This window comes from Petaurus breviceps, unplaced genomic scaffold (genome assembly GCF_028583685.1).
Source record: "Petaurus breviceps papuanus isolate PSGF00001 unplaced genomic scaffold, PetGlider_PUasm1.0 90895, whole genome shotgun sequence".
NCBI lineage: Eukaryota > Metazoa > Chordata > Mammalia > Diprotodontia > Petauridae > Petaurus > Petaurus breviceps.
Window position 1 is genome coordinate 28,230,776 of NW_027187372.1, and position 18,058 is coordinate 28,248,833.

General features: G+C 45.7%; 2 protein-coding genes across 3 annotated transcripts in view; one reads left to right on the forward strand and one right to left on the reverse strand.

Moving 5' to 3' along the window:
- KDM5B (lysine demethylase 5B) overlaps nucleotides 1-1,952 on the reverse strand; it is a 70,845-nt gene extending 68,893 nt beyond the window's left edge. Inside the window, exon 1 of one of the 2 annotated variants that reach the window (XM_069074585.1) lies at nucleotides 1,519-1,952. In XM_069074585.1, coding sequence (XP_068930686.1) covers nucleotides 1,519-1,734 — 216 coding nt within the window. In that variant the 5' untranslated portion in view covers nucleotides 1,735-1,952. The remainder of the gene's footprint in view (nucleotides 1-1,518) is intronic. The other variant, XM_069074586.1, reaches the window with a different exon arrangement.
- A 9,047-nt stretch (nucleotides 1,953-10,999) lies between these two features.
- On the forward strand, nucleotides 11,000-13,598 carry LOC138150929 (alpha-1,3-mannosyl-glycoprotein 4-beta-N-acetylglucosaminyltransferase-like protein MGAT4E). The gene is made up of 3 exons (XM_069074336.1): nucleotides 11,000-11,119; nucleotides 11,492-11,627; nucleotides 12,208-13,598. Exons 1-3 carry the CDS (start codon nucleotides 11,000-11,002, stop codon nucleotides 13,371-13,373), a joined length of 1,422 nt encoding a protein of 473 aa, XP_068930437.1. The 3' UTR covers nucleotides 13,374-13,598.
- The last annotated feature ends 4,460 nt before the right edge of the window (nucleotides 13,599-18,058 follow it).

An 18,058-nucleotide genomic window follows, 5' to 3' on the forward strand; every position in this document is an offset into this window, starting at 1 on the left:
TATTAAAAGAATTGCACAATTTATATTCACCCTTTCTATTCTCGTTTCTGATAGTATATAAGAAAACTAAAATAGCAATGAACCACTATTTATTTTCTCCTCAGGAATTAAAACAATGACTTCAACAAGATGGGTTTTTTGTGGGCTTTGGCAAGACTACTAGAGGTTTAAAAGAAAATTCGCTTCCCTTCAGACAACAGGTTTTATCCACTCTACTTAGAAAAATACTGCCTTATTTCTGCACTATTTCCACAACTGAAATGAACTAGCCAGAAATTGGGGGGGGGGGGTCAACTTCGCTTTAAAACTTGGATAAGGGCAACTCTTTTGAAATGTGGAAGTGGCTTTATTTGGGGGGGAGGGATGGATGGTGATTTTCCAGGTCCAGGACTGCAGCAACGACCACCAGTTTCCCACACCCCCCCCAATAAACATCTTTTCAAAACAGAGTAGGAGGGATCAACAAGGGGAGAGAGAAAAGACCCTCCTGCTCAAAGACGTCATTACAAAGAGCTAAGCTTTGGTTGGGAAGGGGCTGAGAGGCTGGAGGAGGGGTGGGGGTGAGAAATAAACAAAACAAAGCAGATTCTCCCTCATCCTCCAATTTGGGATAGGCTGCTTCGGGGGAGGGACGCGGGTGGGGGGGATGGGAGCAGTCCCTCTCTCCACAACCGCAAGGAGGGCAGTTGGTCTCCCTCCCCCAACGGTCCCGGCCCCTCCAACCGCCGCTCGGGGATAACTTTGTCTAGCCCCCCCCTCCCGCCGGGGGGGGGGAGGGGTGCGCCCAGCGCCTCAGAGAGCTTCAGGCTTTCTTCACTGGACGTTGCGGCCGTTAGGCCTCATGTTTGGGTCTCCCACTCCCACAGTCAGGGCGGGGTCCCTCTCAGATTTAGGACCCCCCCACCTTCCCGGGGGGGGGGGGGGGGGGGGGGGGGCTGATCACAGAGGGGAATCCTCCGCTCTGATGTTGCCAGAAACTGAGGCCCTAGAAAATAAAAGGGGTGGCCCGGCCTCACTGAGGGTAGGAGGGATGGGGGCTCGCGGCGCCCCCCCCCACCCAAACATATACACGTATACACACGCGCGCACACACATACACACACGCACGCACACGCGGGCCGGGACCCCTCCCCGGGCCGCGGGGTCCCTGGGCCGCCCCGGGCGCAAGAGGGGGATCGGGGCCGGGCCAGGGGCCCGGGGCGGGGTGGGGCGCCCAGGTGAGGGCCGCCCCGGGACCGCCGCCGCCGCCACACAAAGGACCAGGGGCTCCCGCCGCCATATTGAAAACTTTCCTCCTCGCCCCGACTCCTCACAAGTGCGCCCCCCGACCCGCCCCGGCCCCGCCGCTCACTCCCCTGCACACGCGCCACACGCACACCCCCCTCGCCGCGCCCCGCAGGGCGGCCGTCGGCCCCTCGCTCCCCCTATGCAAGCCCCGGGCTGTCGGCGGGGCCCCGGCGGCCGCCGCCTCCGCGCAGCCCTCCCGGGCCTGCCCTCGCGCAGCCTCGGGTCACTCACCGGGGGCGGCCGCACCTTGCAGATGCCAGTCTGCTCGGCGATGGGCCGAATCTTGTGGATGAAGGCGAACGGGTCGGCGAACTCCTCCCAGCTAGGCTCGAACACCGGGCACTCAGGCGGAGGCAAGAACTCGCCCAGCGGGCCTGGGCCAGTGGCGACGACGCCGGGAAGCGCCGGGCGGGGGCCCGCCGGGGGCAGCGCCAGAGCCGACTCCATCGGCGAGGGCGGCGCGGAGCCGGGGGCAGCGGGCAGAGCGCAGCCGAGACGACAGCGACTGGCGCGACCGCCTGCGAGCGCGACACCTCGAGCAGCAGCAGCAGCGACAGCGACACCGACGCCGAACCTAACGAGCAGTAGCTGCACCTCCGGCCCGGCTAAGGCTGCCTCCGACGCCGCCGACGACTACGACGACGACGCCACCGCCGCCGCCGCCGCTGCCGTCGTCGCCGGTTCTGCGCCTAACCGCCGTGCGCTTCCGCCGCCACGGAGAGAGAAAGGAGTCCCACGGCATCCCCACCTCCCCCAATGAGCAGAACGACCCCGCCTCCTTCCGTCCCCCGGAGGGCGGGGCCACGGAAGGATGGAGTGGGTGGCTTCTGCTGGGGGGCTGTGGCTGTCATCCCACCAGCACTGGGAACCGGATGCCTAGGGTACCCATCCCCTCTTTCTGAAGGATGCAGCCAAGGTCCCCTGGGATCTGGGACTTTCTGGGGCCTTCCTAGGTGGGTAGTGGGAAGCTGGTCCAGATCTACTTTAGGGTAAGGAGAAGATCCTGGGAGAAGCCAAGCTTCCCACAGTGGTATGACTGGTTCTTAAACTGGATTTATGTGGCTCTTTAAGGTTTACCAAGCACTTTACTCTCAACAGCCTCTTGATAAAGGCAGATCAGGCTGCAGATGAGGGAAGCCGGCTCACAGACCTCAACAATGCAGCCAAGAACAACTCTGAATATCCCATGCAGCTATTGTAGAGATTGAAGCCCAAGATCTTTGTACATCTTGAGCACAAGCCACTCAACCTTTCTGAGCCTTAGCTTCCTCATATGTAAAATGGGAGGGTCAGATTAGATGGCCTCTAAGGTCCCGTCCATCCTTTCAGTCTATGACTGATAGCTCATGTGGGGTATAGAGGATTCATGGAGGACTAGCACCTCTGCTGTGAGGGCTGCTTATCCACCTTTGGTGTCCACCTTCACCCAGTTCTCACCTGTAGCTCCAGGAAATTGGCATGTGCAGCTGCCACCCCTCAGAAAAATTATCTTCGAAGAGGGGCTAAACCAGGCTGACGGTGACTGACAGGCCTAAAACCAGTGGGTGAGTTAGAGGAATGTCTACCTGGAGCATGTGGAGATTTCCCCTGGTGAACTGGGCAAATGAGAACAATTTGATCGAAAGGCTATGGAGGCAGCTGGAGCAGGCACTGAGGAGCTTAGAGCTTGGTCAGATATCTGAGAAGCCAAAGTCATCTGCTGCACTGAAGGCCATCTCCAGTCATCCAGACTTTTGTCCTGCCACTGGACTTTGATGACTAAAAGAGAAAGTAAGGCTATTGAGTTTGTGCAACAGTTACACTTAAATCCAATTCATGAGCAGGTTAAGAAACCTTGGGATGTCATTGGTTCTCTTGAAAAATGAAGTACAAACAACATCAAAACATGCTGCCTCAAGTGCAACCCCCAGGAAGCCCACTCTCCTTACCCTTCCACTTCAAATCTCACCACTTTGATTTCACTTCTCAGGTGGTGGTTGTGCATTTTATATGCCATATAACCCTACTAGATTGTGAACTCCATGAGGACAGGCATTTGTATGTCTAAATAATGACATAACCCCTCAACTGTCTATCTTTCACTTCACTTCATTTTCATTGAATTTGAATTTTTCATTTTAATCCAAGGATAGGATTTATGTTAGGAAAAAGAGTTTTGTAATGTACCAGGTTCTCCTTCTTCAGGCTCTCTGCAGAGGGAACTCTGCCAGGTTCAAAGAATAACTCACTATCTCCCTGAAGCCTAGTGGCCAATAACAGGAAGAGACAAAGCCCTTTTCCTGTCGAGAGCCCAGGTAAGCTCAAGTGTGGTTAGGTGAAGGAGCAGCTGGGGAATGGAGTACCCACTCTTATTTATCTTGAGTAGAACATATGCCCATATCTGAAGCTGAATTCATTATGCCCCTGCCTTGCATCTTGGAGTGACCCCAGACCTTTGTCCATGTCAATCAACACCCCCTTCCTTCTTAATGTGTAAAACTGTTTCAACCCAGTATTTGTTGAAAAAAGAAAAAATATAATTCAGTAATGCTTTTAGAGGAATTTGAATTTTATTAATCACATCTACATGCATTTGAAAATTTTAATATAGAGATGTGGAAACATTAATTCACTTCACAGAAAAGTGGTTTGTTCATTCAAAGCTTAAAATATGGATTCCAAGGCCCTGAATCCTGGAGGATATTCTGGAGGCCCCAAGGCCCATTGGTTGGATACCCCCACAAATCTTCCAGATACATTTTCATGTCTGAGAATGTTAATGTGTGCTTTTAGATTTCTCCTGTGGACAATGGGCACAAAAAAGATGGGCCCACAAGCATTTAAGAAAACCGGGGCCCTTTCCTCTCATCCCTTGGCCTACAGCTCCCCAAATCCCCTTGCCACCATAGTGGAAAGGGTAACCCCAAACCACGAGACTTCAACGCGAAGGGCTGGGGCAGCTGTGGCCTAGCACAGGCTGGGGGAGCTGTGGCAGGGGGCACCTTAGGCCTGCGGGGGCTCTATGGGAAGTGGGCAAAGCTCGAAGACCCCTCCCCCTTCCAAAGAAGGGTTCCCTTTGCCCTTTATGATGTGTGTTTACATGTGCGGAGGGATCCTTCTCCAGCTGACAGCCACACCACGCCCGGATCTTCTTTTTTTAAAGAGCCTAGCCGCTGGCAGTGATTGGCAGAGGCCGGGGTCGCATCAGCCTTCGGGGGGCGGGGCCCAGGCCGCATTGTCTCGACCGGGGCCAGCGGGGCGCCCCGGGGGCCGAACTGTACAGCAGCTGGGGTGGGGACTCTGAGGTGGGAAGGTGGAAGGCGGGGATCAAGACCCAGGCTGTCCAGGCTGGGTTACTGGTGTCGTCGGCACCAGGTGGCCGAGGCTCCAACGATCCCCCCATCGTCGTGCCACGTCTCCGGGACCCCCCCTTTCAGCTCGTAGCCCCACCCTGGCCTTCATCCCACCGCCCAAGGCCATGGTCGTCCCTCCTGTGGCCGGGTGCCCCGTATCTCCCCTAGAATCTCTGTGTGCCCCAAGTTAGGCTTAGCCAGGGTCACCCAACTTTAAAGGGGCAACCACTGTCATCAGGATAGACGGAATCTGCGCCAGAGCCCTTGGACATGTAGCAGTCTCAGCATTACTGCCCCACCACCACCACCACCCCCCTCGCACGGCCACTGACAACACCCCCCCCCCTTTATTCTTTTCCTGCAGGCCGGTGATGAGCCAAGGCCGATGGGAAAGCCTTCCAGATCCCAAATTTGGGGTGCATCTCTCCCTAAACAACTTCCTCTTCTGGGGTACCCGAAGGCGGTCGGGTCTCAGGGAAAGAGAGTGCAGGCCTATCTCTACTACTAGGGGAGGGGGCGGTGGCCGGCTCTGCACGTAGCGCACGTGTGCGCCTGGGCTCCTCCCACCTTCCTGCTCCGCGGCCTCCTCCTCCTCCTCCCCCCCTCCCCGTTCTCATCCTTCTCGCTCCTTCTCGTCCCTGTCCCAGCTTCCCTCCTCCTCCTCCTCCTCTTCTTCCTCCTCCTGAACCCCCAGCCATCAGCCCAGCTTTGTGCTCTGACCTTCACTTTCCACCCCTGGCCCTTCCTCGTCCCCTCTTCGCTCCCACACTTCCCACCTTGCCTCGATCTTCCCATATCCCTTCCTTCTTCCTTCCTTTAAAAGCTGTCCACGCAGAAACGTTTCTTAAGCAATTTCAAGGCCCCTGATCGTACATCCGCAAGAATTAGATCAGAGAGCGACCTTGGGTCTATCACCTTGCGTTTTATCATTGGGTGTCACTCTTGTTCCCGAAGCTGTGTGCTAAGGCCCCCGGATACAAGAGCGATAAATGAAACAATTCCCCCCACCCAAGATTACATTCTTTACCGGAGAGACAGGGACGTATATTTTTAAAATTAAAAAATCAATACAGAACAAAGTGGTTAAAGGCAAGGTAGCTTAAAAGGGAGGGCGCTCACAGTTTGGGGGAGGGGAGGAGAGGATCAGGAAACCCTTTTATAGAAAGTGGTCTTTGACCTTCCACTTGAAGAGAGAACTTTATAAGAGGCTAACAGGGTGGGGAGCTGGGGGAAGCAAATGCAAAGGCACCAATTCGGGAGATGGAGTGTCCAGTGACAGGAACAAAGACACTTATTTGTCCAGATCGCAAGGTGTTTAAGAGGAACTGATGTACGGTGATGCTGGGTTGGGGTTAGGTTTTAAAAGCCTAACAGAAGAGCTCATTCTAATGGCAATAGGAAGTTATGATCTAATGACTAAATTTTAGTCCAACCTCATTTTACAGATGGAGAAACTGAAGGACAGACTTCTTTCCAGTCCTGGCCCTTTTCTAGCCTTCCTTCCCAATGTCAGAGCCTTAGATGGACAACTTAAGTTTCCCCACCCACCACCGCCCATGATGGGTGCATTAAAATTAGTAAAGCAAAACCAACTCAAGCGAATTTTTCTTAACACGTTTTGGCCTGCTCCATACCATGCTTTTCAGCAGCCATACCTTCTCTTTTAGGACCATCTTCCTCCAGGCCACTGGTAGGTAACTTGGACTCTGCCAGAGTCCCCAGCTAGAGGTGAGCTTTCGATGTATCTTGCCCAAACCCAGGACTCTGCTCAATTTCCAAATTTGCTTCCTCTACCCCCACTCCCAGTGCCCTAGGCAACTCTGAATTGAGAGATGCAGAATTTCTCATCTGCATAGGTACAGAGAATGGGGGGAGGGGAGGGAAGAAACAGTTCCATATTAAAGAAATCACAGGTGAAAGCAAAAACAAATAACCAAATGATCTGTCTCCTGCTTTAAATCCCAAGATCCATTCTGGGTCCCTTCTTCACAGACCTGGACAAAGCATTAAACTAGAGTCTGAACTAGGAGCTAGCTCAAAAACTAAGGACAAAGAGTATGTCACATAAATCGGCTTTGCAATTCAAGAAGTGAAAATAGCAGGGGAAGTGATTAAGATAGTTACTAAAGTCATTCACAGATGGGCACTATTAACTATGTCGATATCTAGTAGCTTCCTAGTTTAATTTTTTTCGGTAACTAGGGGCTAAACTCAGTTGTTTCCTGTAGGTTTCCTGCCCACACCTAGTTAAGGCTGCAATCCTCAGTTCAAGCATTGACCCTAAGAGCAAAGCCTTCTTAATCACTCTACCACTTCCTGAAGTCCTTCTAGCCCCAAATATGATGACTTCTCATGGTTAGCCCTGAACCCACAGCTGTAAGAGATGCCACGAATGTGGCACATGCCTACGTGCTTTGGAATTTATTTTTTACCAATTTGAGACCCATTTACACACACTGTAAAGATGGGTCTGAGTCCCAGTTGAAAGAGCTTCCCTAACACTGTTCCAAGAACAAGAAACACTCTCTGTTCCAGGCATTTTCTCTGGCTGTTCCCCTACCCCAACCCAGAATTCTCTCTCTCCACCTCCAGGCCTCCCTGGCTGAAAGCCCACCTTCTACAGAAAGACTTTCCCAGTCCCTCTTAATTCTATGCCTTCCCTCTGTTGAATAGGTTTTCTGTTTGTCCTGTATATCATTTGTTTGTACATACTAGTTTGCTTGTCTTCTCCCCAATTAGATTGTGAGTTCTCTGAGGACAGGGACTATCATTTACTGTTCTTTGTATTCCTAGCCCTTAGCACCATGCCTGGCACACAATAAGTACTTTTATTGTTGTTTAGTGACTTGGTCAGGGTCACACAGCTAGTACCTGAGGCCTGATTTGAACTCAAGATGAGTCTTCTTTACTCCAGGCCTCTATCCACTGAGCTACCCAGCTGCCCTTACTATTAAGTATGTCCTTATGAATACTTGTTGACTACTTGATGGCTTGATCACAAATGGACCCAAAGGGTCAGCAAAGACTTATTAAGAAGAAACTATTAGGGGCAGCTAGGTGGTGCAATGAATAGAGTACCGGCTCTGGAGTCAGGAGGACCTGAGTTCAAATCCAGCCTCAGACACTTGACACATTAGCTGTGTGACATTGGGCAAGTCACTTAACCCCAATTGCCTTCCCCCTTCCTCCCTCAAAAAAAAAAAACCCAAACTATTTTGTGCAAAGCAATGCTATTATAGTTTAATAAACTTATTAAGAAAAACATACTATGTGCAAAATATTGCTATTGTAGTTCAATAAACTTATTAAGAACCACCTACTATGTGCAAAATATTGCTACTATGGGAATAAAGAGCTAAGATAGAGACTTTGTCCTCAAGTTCACAATCTAACGTAGAGAGGTATACACAAATAACTGCAGTACATAGGAGACAGTGATAAGTCCAAAGGAAAATCCCAGGCAAAGTGAGGTGATAAAGATGACTTCCAGGGAAAGGGATTTAGAAGTGACTGTGTTCATCCAGACATCCAGAGCCTTGGGGAGCCCTCCTCCCTCCTTCTCCAAGCTACCTGCAGGAGCCTAAAAATCTAAGAGTCCAGACAGAGCATGTGTCCAAAGGGATGAAAACCCATGGAAGCAGTAAAGGGACAGATTTGCCCCTGCCACAGCCATAGGATGAGGTTCTACCATTCCAGTCAGGCCACCTGCAAAGCCCAGGGCACCCAGAAAAGGCTTGTTGATGAGAAGAATAGGAGACCTCAGGGAGAGCTCTTTGCTCTCCATTTCTTCTCTGGGCCAGCTACCACACCGTTACTATGGTCTTCCTACACCTTGGATCATTGGAATATACAAAATTCCCTCTACCTGAAATGACGTAGCTCCCAACATAATGAAACTGTTCTAAGAATGCTGAGGACAGTGGACAAGAGAGAAAGTCCACCCTCATTCCCCCCAACCTGACAAGATGGCTAGTGTGCTCTATCAGAGATCCTATTGTTTTGTGAATTGCGCAGAAGAAGTATTTGGGACCATGATTCCTTTTCTCCAATCTTAAACTATCCAAATTTGAAATTCCAGGAGTCCTCACTCCTCTGTGACATGCCCCCCAAAGAGGATATTTTACATGTGGGAAATGAAAACAATTTTTTCAGAAGTCTGGACTTTACCATTTATTATTCAATTATCAGGAAACTGAACTTCTCAACTCTTTCTTACCCCACCCCCACCCCTTGAGCCCCTCTTCCCCTATGATCATCCTTGTGTCTCACCTCCTTTGGTCTTCACAGGACCACACAGGCTGTTTATTCCTATGTCTTCCTGTATATAGTATACATATGCTAATCCTATGTATATAGTTTGTAGACTGTCCTTCCTATTTTTTCTGTAACACTGAGAATAAATCCTGAGGTAAGGAGTAGAAACCTAGCCTCCCTATTCAAAAGAAACAATGGTTGTCAAGGAAATGTCACCTGGGAGAAATGATAACAGATGTGGACTGTTTGGGATCAGAGGAATCAATGCCATCTGGTTTTGTCTACTCCAGTTCCTGCTCTGTGGATTTCCAGGTTCTTCTCCAGTATTTGGGGAAGGGTTCTGGTTCCTTATAAAAATCCTATGCTTTGTCTCTATAACACCCAATAGACAAAGGCAGTGATACATGGACAAAGGGATTCTTATGAACCTAAATCATCAAAGGTATTGTGGGAACTGGGGTGTTGAAATTTTTCTTTTCCTTTCTTTTCCTTCCACCTTCTTTAACTGTTGCCTCTTCCAGTACTCTCATCTAGAAAACTGGAAATGAGAGTGGATGAGAAAGAAAGACAGAGATGGTTGAGATTGGGGAAGATCCCATAAAATGCCCCTAATGGAAAAGTATCAGAAGAGAACTGCCAGAGATGAGACTTCCTTCCCAAAGAGAAAGATGGGGTGGGTACCTAGAGGAAAAGAAGATGGGTCTAAGTTCTAAGAAAAGGGGAAGCAATTTGGGTAATTGTGGGGAAAAAAGGAGAGATTATCCTTTTTGGTTCCCTATAACTTAAAACTTGTTCCTCCTGGTAGGCCAACTCACTACAAATACCACCCCAAAGATTCTGCTAAGTATACTACACAGTGGTCAGTTGTTCTCTGGAGAGGAAACATTACTTTTTATTACAGCTGTTATTAAGGAAACCTACAGAAAGATGTATAATCCTTTTTTTTTTTTTAACAGAAAGCAGTTTGTAACTGAACCAAATTGTTATGGAAACCCATTGAGAAGAACTTAATCTGCAAAGCCCTCCCTATGACACGTAAATTTAAATTTATAAAAACTGTAACTTCAGGAGCCAAAAACCTAAGGTGGGTGAAGAGAAAAATACTCTAACAGGTTCTTAGGAGGGATTCTTGCTTTATAGGACATTTCTCACCAACTTTCATGAAATCATACTAGAATGCTTTGATCTGTGTGTAGGGAAATAACAGAAGATGAAAAACTTTGACTTGGGAAGGAGGTTTTCAAGTAAATTTTACCTGGCTCCATTAAGCTCAAAGCTCTGGAGAAGGCTTTGAATCAAAGGCTATTTATCAAAGCAGAATAAGTTATAAATGGGGCAGCTAGGTGGTGCAGTGAATAGAGCACCAGCCCTGGAATCAGGAGGAACTGAGTTCAAATTCGGCCTCAGACACTTAACACAAAAACTAGCCGTGTGACCCTGGGCAAGTCACTTAACCCCAATTGCCCTCCAAAAAGCCAAAAAAAAAAAGTTATAAATATCAGGGACCATATTAGTAAGCGACTTCCTTAATCTTACTTAGGTGACCATTTTCTTGCAATGTTTTCTATGTGTTATCTTTTAAATATATTCTTTAATAAATAAATTGTTACCTTAATAACAAGTTTTTTTTTTTTAAGTAATAAAAAAGAGATAAAGGAGAAAATTCATGTTTAGCACTATTTCAGATAAGCCATTCTTAGCACTGTCTGTGGTTCAGGGCCCATGGAATCACCAAAACCTCTCACCATCACCTCCACCTTTTGTTGCAGGTTTAGTTTAGTTCTTTGAAATGATTTTCTAGAATCTTCTCTCAGTTGAATATGCACATTTAATCTTGCAACATATGACAGCAAATACCTCAAGGATCTCTTTCTTTAGGCAATAGCCCAAGTCTGTATTCAGTCCAGTGCCCAACTGAGAGTAGTGGGGTAGGAGTGTGAGCAACCAACAGCAGATTCGAGAGATGATCCGTTAGGGATAAGTAGAAAGAGGAGTCGAAAAGGAACTATGAGGAGAACTTGTAAGGCAGGGGAGGATTGCTCTGTACCTGCTTTGGAATCAGTCTTTTTAGGTTGCATATTCTGAACCTATGACCCTGCACATTCTTCTCTATAGGGAAACATCCTATGCTCAGTATTATGCGCTGGTCCTTCCGATGCTATGCCAGCATTTTAGCTGGCTCAGGCCTCCTGTGGTTCTTCATCACTTTGGGAACCCCAAACATAAATGAAGACATCTATTTTTTGGTGAGTATCAAAAGCAAAGTGGCTCCCTCAGATCTCAGTCTAAGAATAGTGCAATGTAGAGTTGGGCTTGATGTGAATAAGCCAGTTGTCATCCGAATGAGCTTATGTCCTCCCTGTACCTCTCCCCAAGAGAACCTGGAAGAGACTTTCCTAAAAGGCAATTAGACATTAGCCTATAACCCTTGACATAATATTCATTTTGTACTTTTCTTGAGGGGGGTGTGGGGAGCTTGGGAACAACACTCTGTCCAATAGCCTGGTATCCTTGGAATATTCCTATCTTGGTGGCTCTTTGGCCACCATCCCACATCACTTTTCCCCCTAGAGATCTTGAGAGAGGCGTCTGAAGGCTGAAACTTGTGTTATCCTCAGGAAACAAAGAGGTCCTTGGACCAGAAGTTCAGGACCGAGAGTGAGAAATACCTGCGGGATAACTCATATAATGTTCTAAGCAGAGTCTCCCATCTCACCTACCAATATCTGGCTGGAGCCCTACCCCTAGAAAAAAGTGAGTGCGTGAGTGACATATTATCCCAAGATGAGATGGAGGGGTCTTGTGGAAGGACACTAGCATCAAGAGGAGAGACTAGGGGAACTGAAATAGTAGAGGGAAAAGAAAGAAGAAAGGGATGGAAGAGGGAAGACAATACTAAAAAGTCCCAGCTGCGCTAAGAAGTATTTTAACCTGTAGCTAATGGTATTCCTGAGTCTGTAAACTTATAGAAAAGTCTCAACTTGAGCCAGTAATATCCAATCTCTTCCACCCCACCCCAAGCATATAACTTTCCTGTAGAGAAGTTCAGTATAAGAAGTTTCAGGGCTCTGAAAAACTGATGAGAGGAAAAGGAAAGATGATATAGGAGGGGAGAAGGAAGGAGAACTATGGTTAGGGGAAAGGTGATTAAAGGGAAAATGAATAGTTCTATATTGTGTCCTAAGCTTTTAGAACCCTTTTGATGGAAAAAGAAAAGATCATCTTAGTCATCCCTTTGGGTTGAGAAGACTACAGGAAATGCTGGCCTCTACTTAGGGGAAAGGACTTTCTTTTTGCCCTGCACTGCTAATTATGCCCCTTACTTCCTCCCCAGAGATTCTTACTGTGGGGCTGTCCTCAATGCAGAGTCCTACAGGAAGATACCTTGTGAGGACTTTGAGGTCTGTGTTCAGAGTTTCCTCCAGGAATGAATTGAGGCACATCACAGTGCTTGTCCACCTTGCTGATTCTGACCCTGATTGGCTCAATGAGACAGTCAGTATCATCGCAAACCACTTCAGCCCACAGATCCTTCAAGGGCAATTACTTGTGATCCATGCCCCGGCAACTGCATACCAGCACCTGTGGTCCCAGCCACACACAGTCTTCAATTTCTCTGACATAAAGACCTTCCAGTCTAAGCAGATGTTGGATTATGCTTTTCTTATGAGTTTTGCTGCCAATCTCTCTGACTACTTCCTCATGATCGAGGACGACACCCAAAGTACCCGCCACTTTATCACTACTATCCAGGAGGAACTAGAAGCCAGAAAGGATGAACCATGGACAATCATGGAGTCCCCCAACCACGGCTTATTTGTCAAGCTCTGCCATTCCAGGGATCTCCCCAAGCTGGCAGGTTTCCTCCTCATTTTCTACCAGGATAAGTCCCCTGATTTGATTCTCTTCCATTTCCGAATCCTTCAGGGCCAGAAAGATCCCATCCACATAAGCCCCTTCCTCTTTCATCATTTTGACAGCCCCTCTTCTTTTTCCCCTCATGACACATGTGAAGAGCCACATATGACAAGACACAGTGAGAAGTTTCAAGAGGATAGCTTTGACATTCCAGATAACCCACCTGCAGTCATCTACACTGATATGCAGACTCTTCAGAACCATTTGCCCCAAAATGTCTATAACCTGGATGAAACATTCTTTTTGACCCCAAGTGCTCTACCTGGACACCAGCTGACTGTAATCCTGGATAAAGGGGCTAATGTGATTCGGGTGCAAGTATTGACTGGTTCAGCTATAGAGAAGCTACAGAGTTTGGAGGAGGGAAGAGTGGAGTTGGGTTCTAATCCCACTGGCGAATCAAAACACTGTACCAAGTATACCTTTCTGGGACAGTTGTGGGATGGGCAATTGGACTGCAAGGTGAGACACAGACAGATAGGACACAACGTGAGCTGCGTGCGACTCATAGTGACCAGCCCTCAGGATGACTCATGGGTCATGGTCAGACACATCAACATCTGGGTCAATCATGAGGACTAGTTAGAAATGGAAGGAACCCAGCCTGGAGATTGAATTAACTTAGGTAACAGAATTAAAAATTTGAAACCAGTCCGGGGCCTTTACTTAGGTACTGGTCCAAGCTATTGAATGGGAGATACAAGTTGATAAGAGGCAGAAAAGGACCTGTTTCTCTCCTAAATTGTCTCTTCCTCAGAACAAACACTCTAGCCCAGCAGTGAGATGGCTTTGAAAACAGGAGCTCAAAGGCCCCCACTCAGTCCCAATATATAGACCTAGGCTTTCCCCAGTCCTAGACTCAAGTGAACCTGAAATAGGCCTGGCTCAACCCAAGAACCTGGCTGACTGTGAGAGGCTTGAAAGAAGTCCTAGAAAAAAAGCCCCAGAAGATCCCTACCCAGTAGTAAAGCAACAAGTTTACCAAAGATCAAAAACCTAGCCACTCTCTCAAGACTGTCGCTTCTGTCTCCTTCCTTGGACCTCTAAACATTCTCCACCCCTCCCCAGTCCCCCAACAGTCCACCATGCTTGGGCAAATCTCAGGCACCAAGTTGCCACCATATATGCATACTTTATCCTGTATTTTCAACCATAATTATTTTGCTGTAAAGTGTGACTGCATAGAGGTGAGTTTCTCTATTAAACCATTACATAACATTCTTATTAGATAGGCACTGCCATATTGATCCTAGCATCTGCTGAAGACAAAAAGCAATGTCTCTCAACTTCTTGGGCTCTGCCTTTACTTTCTCACTACTACAGCTAAGGTGAGCAGCAGGCATCAGATCTAGTGAACTGTGGGCAACTAGGCTTAAATAAAAAGTGGGCTATCTGCAGGGGCACAGCCAATTAAGGGGGAAAGCAAATTTCTGCTAAGATCCATTAACAGCTACATCCACCTCGATCCTTGTAGTAACCTTTCCAAATGTTCTCCTCAGTTGAGCTTATTCAGGAAAGAAGATACTGAAATGCATCAAAAAGCATATCAGTTCTCATACAAGTTTGGGAAAATTGGGAACCTTCCCATTGAGGATGAAATCTCAGTCCTATGTTAGGGAGAAGGTCTGAAGTGTAGCCCTGAAGTTTCCAGCTCCTCCTCTTCCTATAACCTTGGTTGTGTGCATGGAGAGGAGGAAAGATCACAATTATTTATTTATTTCACTTTTTGGAGGGGGAAAGGCAGGGCAATTATCTAATGTCACACAGCTAGTAAGTGTTAAGTGTCTGAGGCCAAACTGAACTCAGATCCTCCTGACTCCAGGGCGGTGCCCTATTCACTGATAATAATATTTTTTAACCAGTTAAATGAACTTTTACTTGTGCCTATGTGGAGGGTGTGACCTTGGGAGCCTGGCCAAGGTTAACTAGGATAAAAGATAAAGCCCTCAGTCGAATTCAATTCCACAAGTAATTAAGTACCTATTCTGTGCCAGGTACAAAGAAAAACAAAACAGTAATTGCCACAGGAAATTATATCCTAGGGAATTGGAAGTAGGGGTAGGAGATGGAGGTAGAATAGGAAAAAAGTTCAAGTCAAGTCAGCGAGGGTGTATTAAGAACCTATTTTGTTCCAGATACCCTCGATTAAGTAGGGATACAAAGAAAGGCAATAATTAGTCTCTGGCCTTAAGGAGCTCACAATCTAATAGGAGATAACAGGCCAAAAACTACTTATGAATAACATATGTACAAGATAAATTGGAAATGCTCTCAGAGAGAATAAGCATTTATTAATTAATATGCTGGGCACTGTTTAGCTTATAAGTATCTCATGGGATCCTCAAAACAACCCTGGTAGCCAGGGGCTATTATGATCCCCATTTTACAGCTGAGGAAACTGAAGCAAATAGAAGTTAAGTGACTTGCCCCGGGTCACACAGTAAGTATCTGAAACCAAATCTGAACTTGTGTCGTCCTAATTCCAGGCCCAGTGCTCTATCCACTAAGCCAACTAGTTGGCTCAACTCTCTCAAGGGGAAAGCTCTTGTCTAAAAATTGGTCAGACTTAGTATAGTCCATAGAGTTCTCTTCCTCTTCAAATTTCCTGGTAAGCATGCAGAAGTGACTAGAACTAACCTGGCCAAAGTTAATTTAATTAAAAAGATCTTTGGGTGTATACCCAGAAAATTGGGTGGTGTCTCCCACTCAATTCAATTTCCAAAATATACACTTTCCTTACTTGCCAAAAAAAAAAAAAAAAAGATCTTTGGGCACTAAAGAAGTTTTCTCAGACATGTTGTTAACATCATCATGGATGGTCATTTGAGACCCGGTACCAACGAAGAACACATTTTCTTGATGGTGAACCCTATAGACCTGGGTACTTTCATGCACACTACCTTAAGGATGATTGGTTACTTCACAGTCAATTTTTGAACATTAGGCTTTTGAAAAGAGGAGCTAGAGAGACTGAGATTACTGAGGCCTTGTCATTCTCCCTATTAAATAAACCCCAGTGGCTCCCTATTACCTCCAGGATCATATATAAAATCCTCTGTTTGACTTACAAAGCCCTTCAAACCTGGTCCCTTCATATCTTTCCAGTCTTCTTATACTTTACTCCCTTCCACATACTCTATGATCCAGTGACATTGACATCTTTGCTATTTCTCTCACCCTAAACTCCATATCCTGACTTTGTACATTAGACCTTGCCTAGAATACTCTCCTTCCATAGCTCTGTAATGGGAATTTCTAATTTTATTTTATTCCTCCTGCAACTTTTAGTTAACTAAAAGCCTGTCTCCTGTTAATATTAACCTCATCTGACCAAAATTTGTCCCATGAAATGTGAAAATTTACTTAAAGCCTTAATCATTCCTTATGTAAAAAGCCAAAGGAATAATCTCAACTACCTGATTCCTTAATGACATGTAAATCTTCTCATTCAACCTATTTGTTAATCCTCTAAATGTAGTATAATCTGTAACCTTAATTAGTTTACCTATACAGTTTGTTTGACAAGGTTTGTCTAGATAGAGATTATATAAGATCATGACTGTTAACTAAGTTTGTTCAACTTTTATGACATTGAAAGAAGTATGCTATTATGAATCTGCCATCTCTTTAACTTTTATGGCCTAAGAAGGACATACAATATTGCAATATGTAAAAGAATTATTTTTCTGTCACTCAGTTATTATTTGAACTGGTCAAGGAGGATGATGAGGTATGGGCTCTGAGAGCCCCCTCTAGCTCTCCTTGAGTCCTTGAGGTACAGGCTCTGGGAACTTCCCTTGGACTCTTGATTAAATCATCCCACTTGATGAGGCATTTGCATGAGGCAATAAGCCTTACATTGTGGCTGAGCCCAAGCCTCAGTTACTAGACTTTCCACCTATCAAAATATTGATCCACCCTTCAACTGGCCTAGTCCACCATTGCCAGTAGTCTCCAGCTACTTCCCACCCTTAATCACTCATTGACCTCATTAACTCCTCCTGAAGACCCTCCCCAAACTCCTCCTCTAGACCACCCCTAGATTCCTCCCACAACCTTCTGTATATAAGACTGCATCCTGTCTTCTTGTTTTTAAATTTTGTTTTTAAATTTTACTTTTCTTTGGCTGAGAAGACTCCAGTCGAATTCATTCGGCAGGATCCAGAGTGTTGGTATTTTGGGGTCTCCAGAGCAACCCTAACCCTCTTAGTGGGTAAACCTCTTCAAGGATAAAGCAAAATCCATATTTATATGAACAGTTTGATAGAAATGCCAAAGATAGCAATAATACAAGAAAAAAGTTGAAAGAAGAAACAAAGAAGAAACAAAATCATTACTTTTTCAGATATGACACTATATTTAAAACATTCTAGAGGAAGCTAAAAATGAATTGAAATAACTTCATCTAAGTTGAAGGATATAAAATTAATCTCTATAATAAATATCAGCATTTCTTTATACTGCCAATACAATACAACCCAAAGAAATAGAAAGAGAAATTTCATTTAAAATAACCACAGAATATATAAAACACTTTTAAGTCTACCTACCAAGCTACACATACATATAGGAACTACAGGAATACAATTATCAAAAATTTTTTACAAAAATAAAGATATATACCTAAATTGTTGGAGAAATATTAATTGCTTATGGGCAGGTGAAAACAATGGAATAAAGATTACTACCAAAGTTAATTGACTTATTCAGTGGTATAGCAATAAAACAACTAAAGGATTATTTTATAGAACTAGGAATAAATAATAAAATTCAAATGGAGAAACAAAAAGGCAAGATCTCAAGGGAAATAATGAAAAAAAAAGAGGGCCTAGAAGCGTAAGATTTCAAACTATACTACAAAGCAGTAATCATCAAATAAATTGATAGTGGTTTAAAATTAGGTATACAACATATAGATACAAACGGACAAGTACAGTAGTTGATAAACTGAAAGACCCTAGCTACCTGTGTAAGGACTCACTATTGTATAAAACTTGCTAAGGAAACTGGACAACAGTCTAGCAGAAATTAAGTTTAGCCCAAAACTTCACAACATATGCCTGAGAGAAATGACTATTTCATATTAATAACAAATTACTATTGGGATTTTTTCCATTTCTATTTCCTCATTCTTTACTAGGTCTAGATAGCCCCTGAAGAATAAGGCTGATAATGAGATTAGATTTAACATTCTCCTCAACCTCCTTCCACCCAACTGGGGAAGTATATTGTGTTCTACCTAGGCTTGTATAATATAATGCCAAGGA

Coding starts and splice junctions, on each gene's coding strand:
- LOC138150929 (XM_069074336.1), top strand. CDS start 11,000: ATGCTCAGTATTATGCGCTGGTCCTTCCGATGCTATGCCAGCATTTTA. Junction 11,120..11,491: donor ATGAAGACATCTATTTTTTG/GTGAGTATCAAA, acceptor TGTTATCCTCAG/GAAACAAAGAGGTCCTTGGA. Junction 11,628..12,207: donor AGCCCTACCCCTAGAAAAAA/GTGAGTGCGTGA, acceptor CTTCCTCCCCAG/AGATTCTTACTGTGGGGCTG.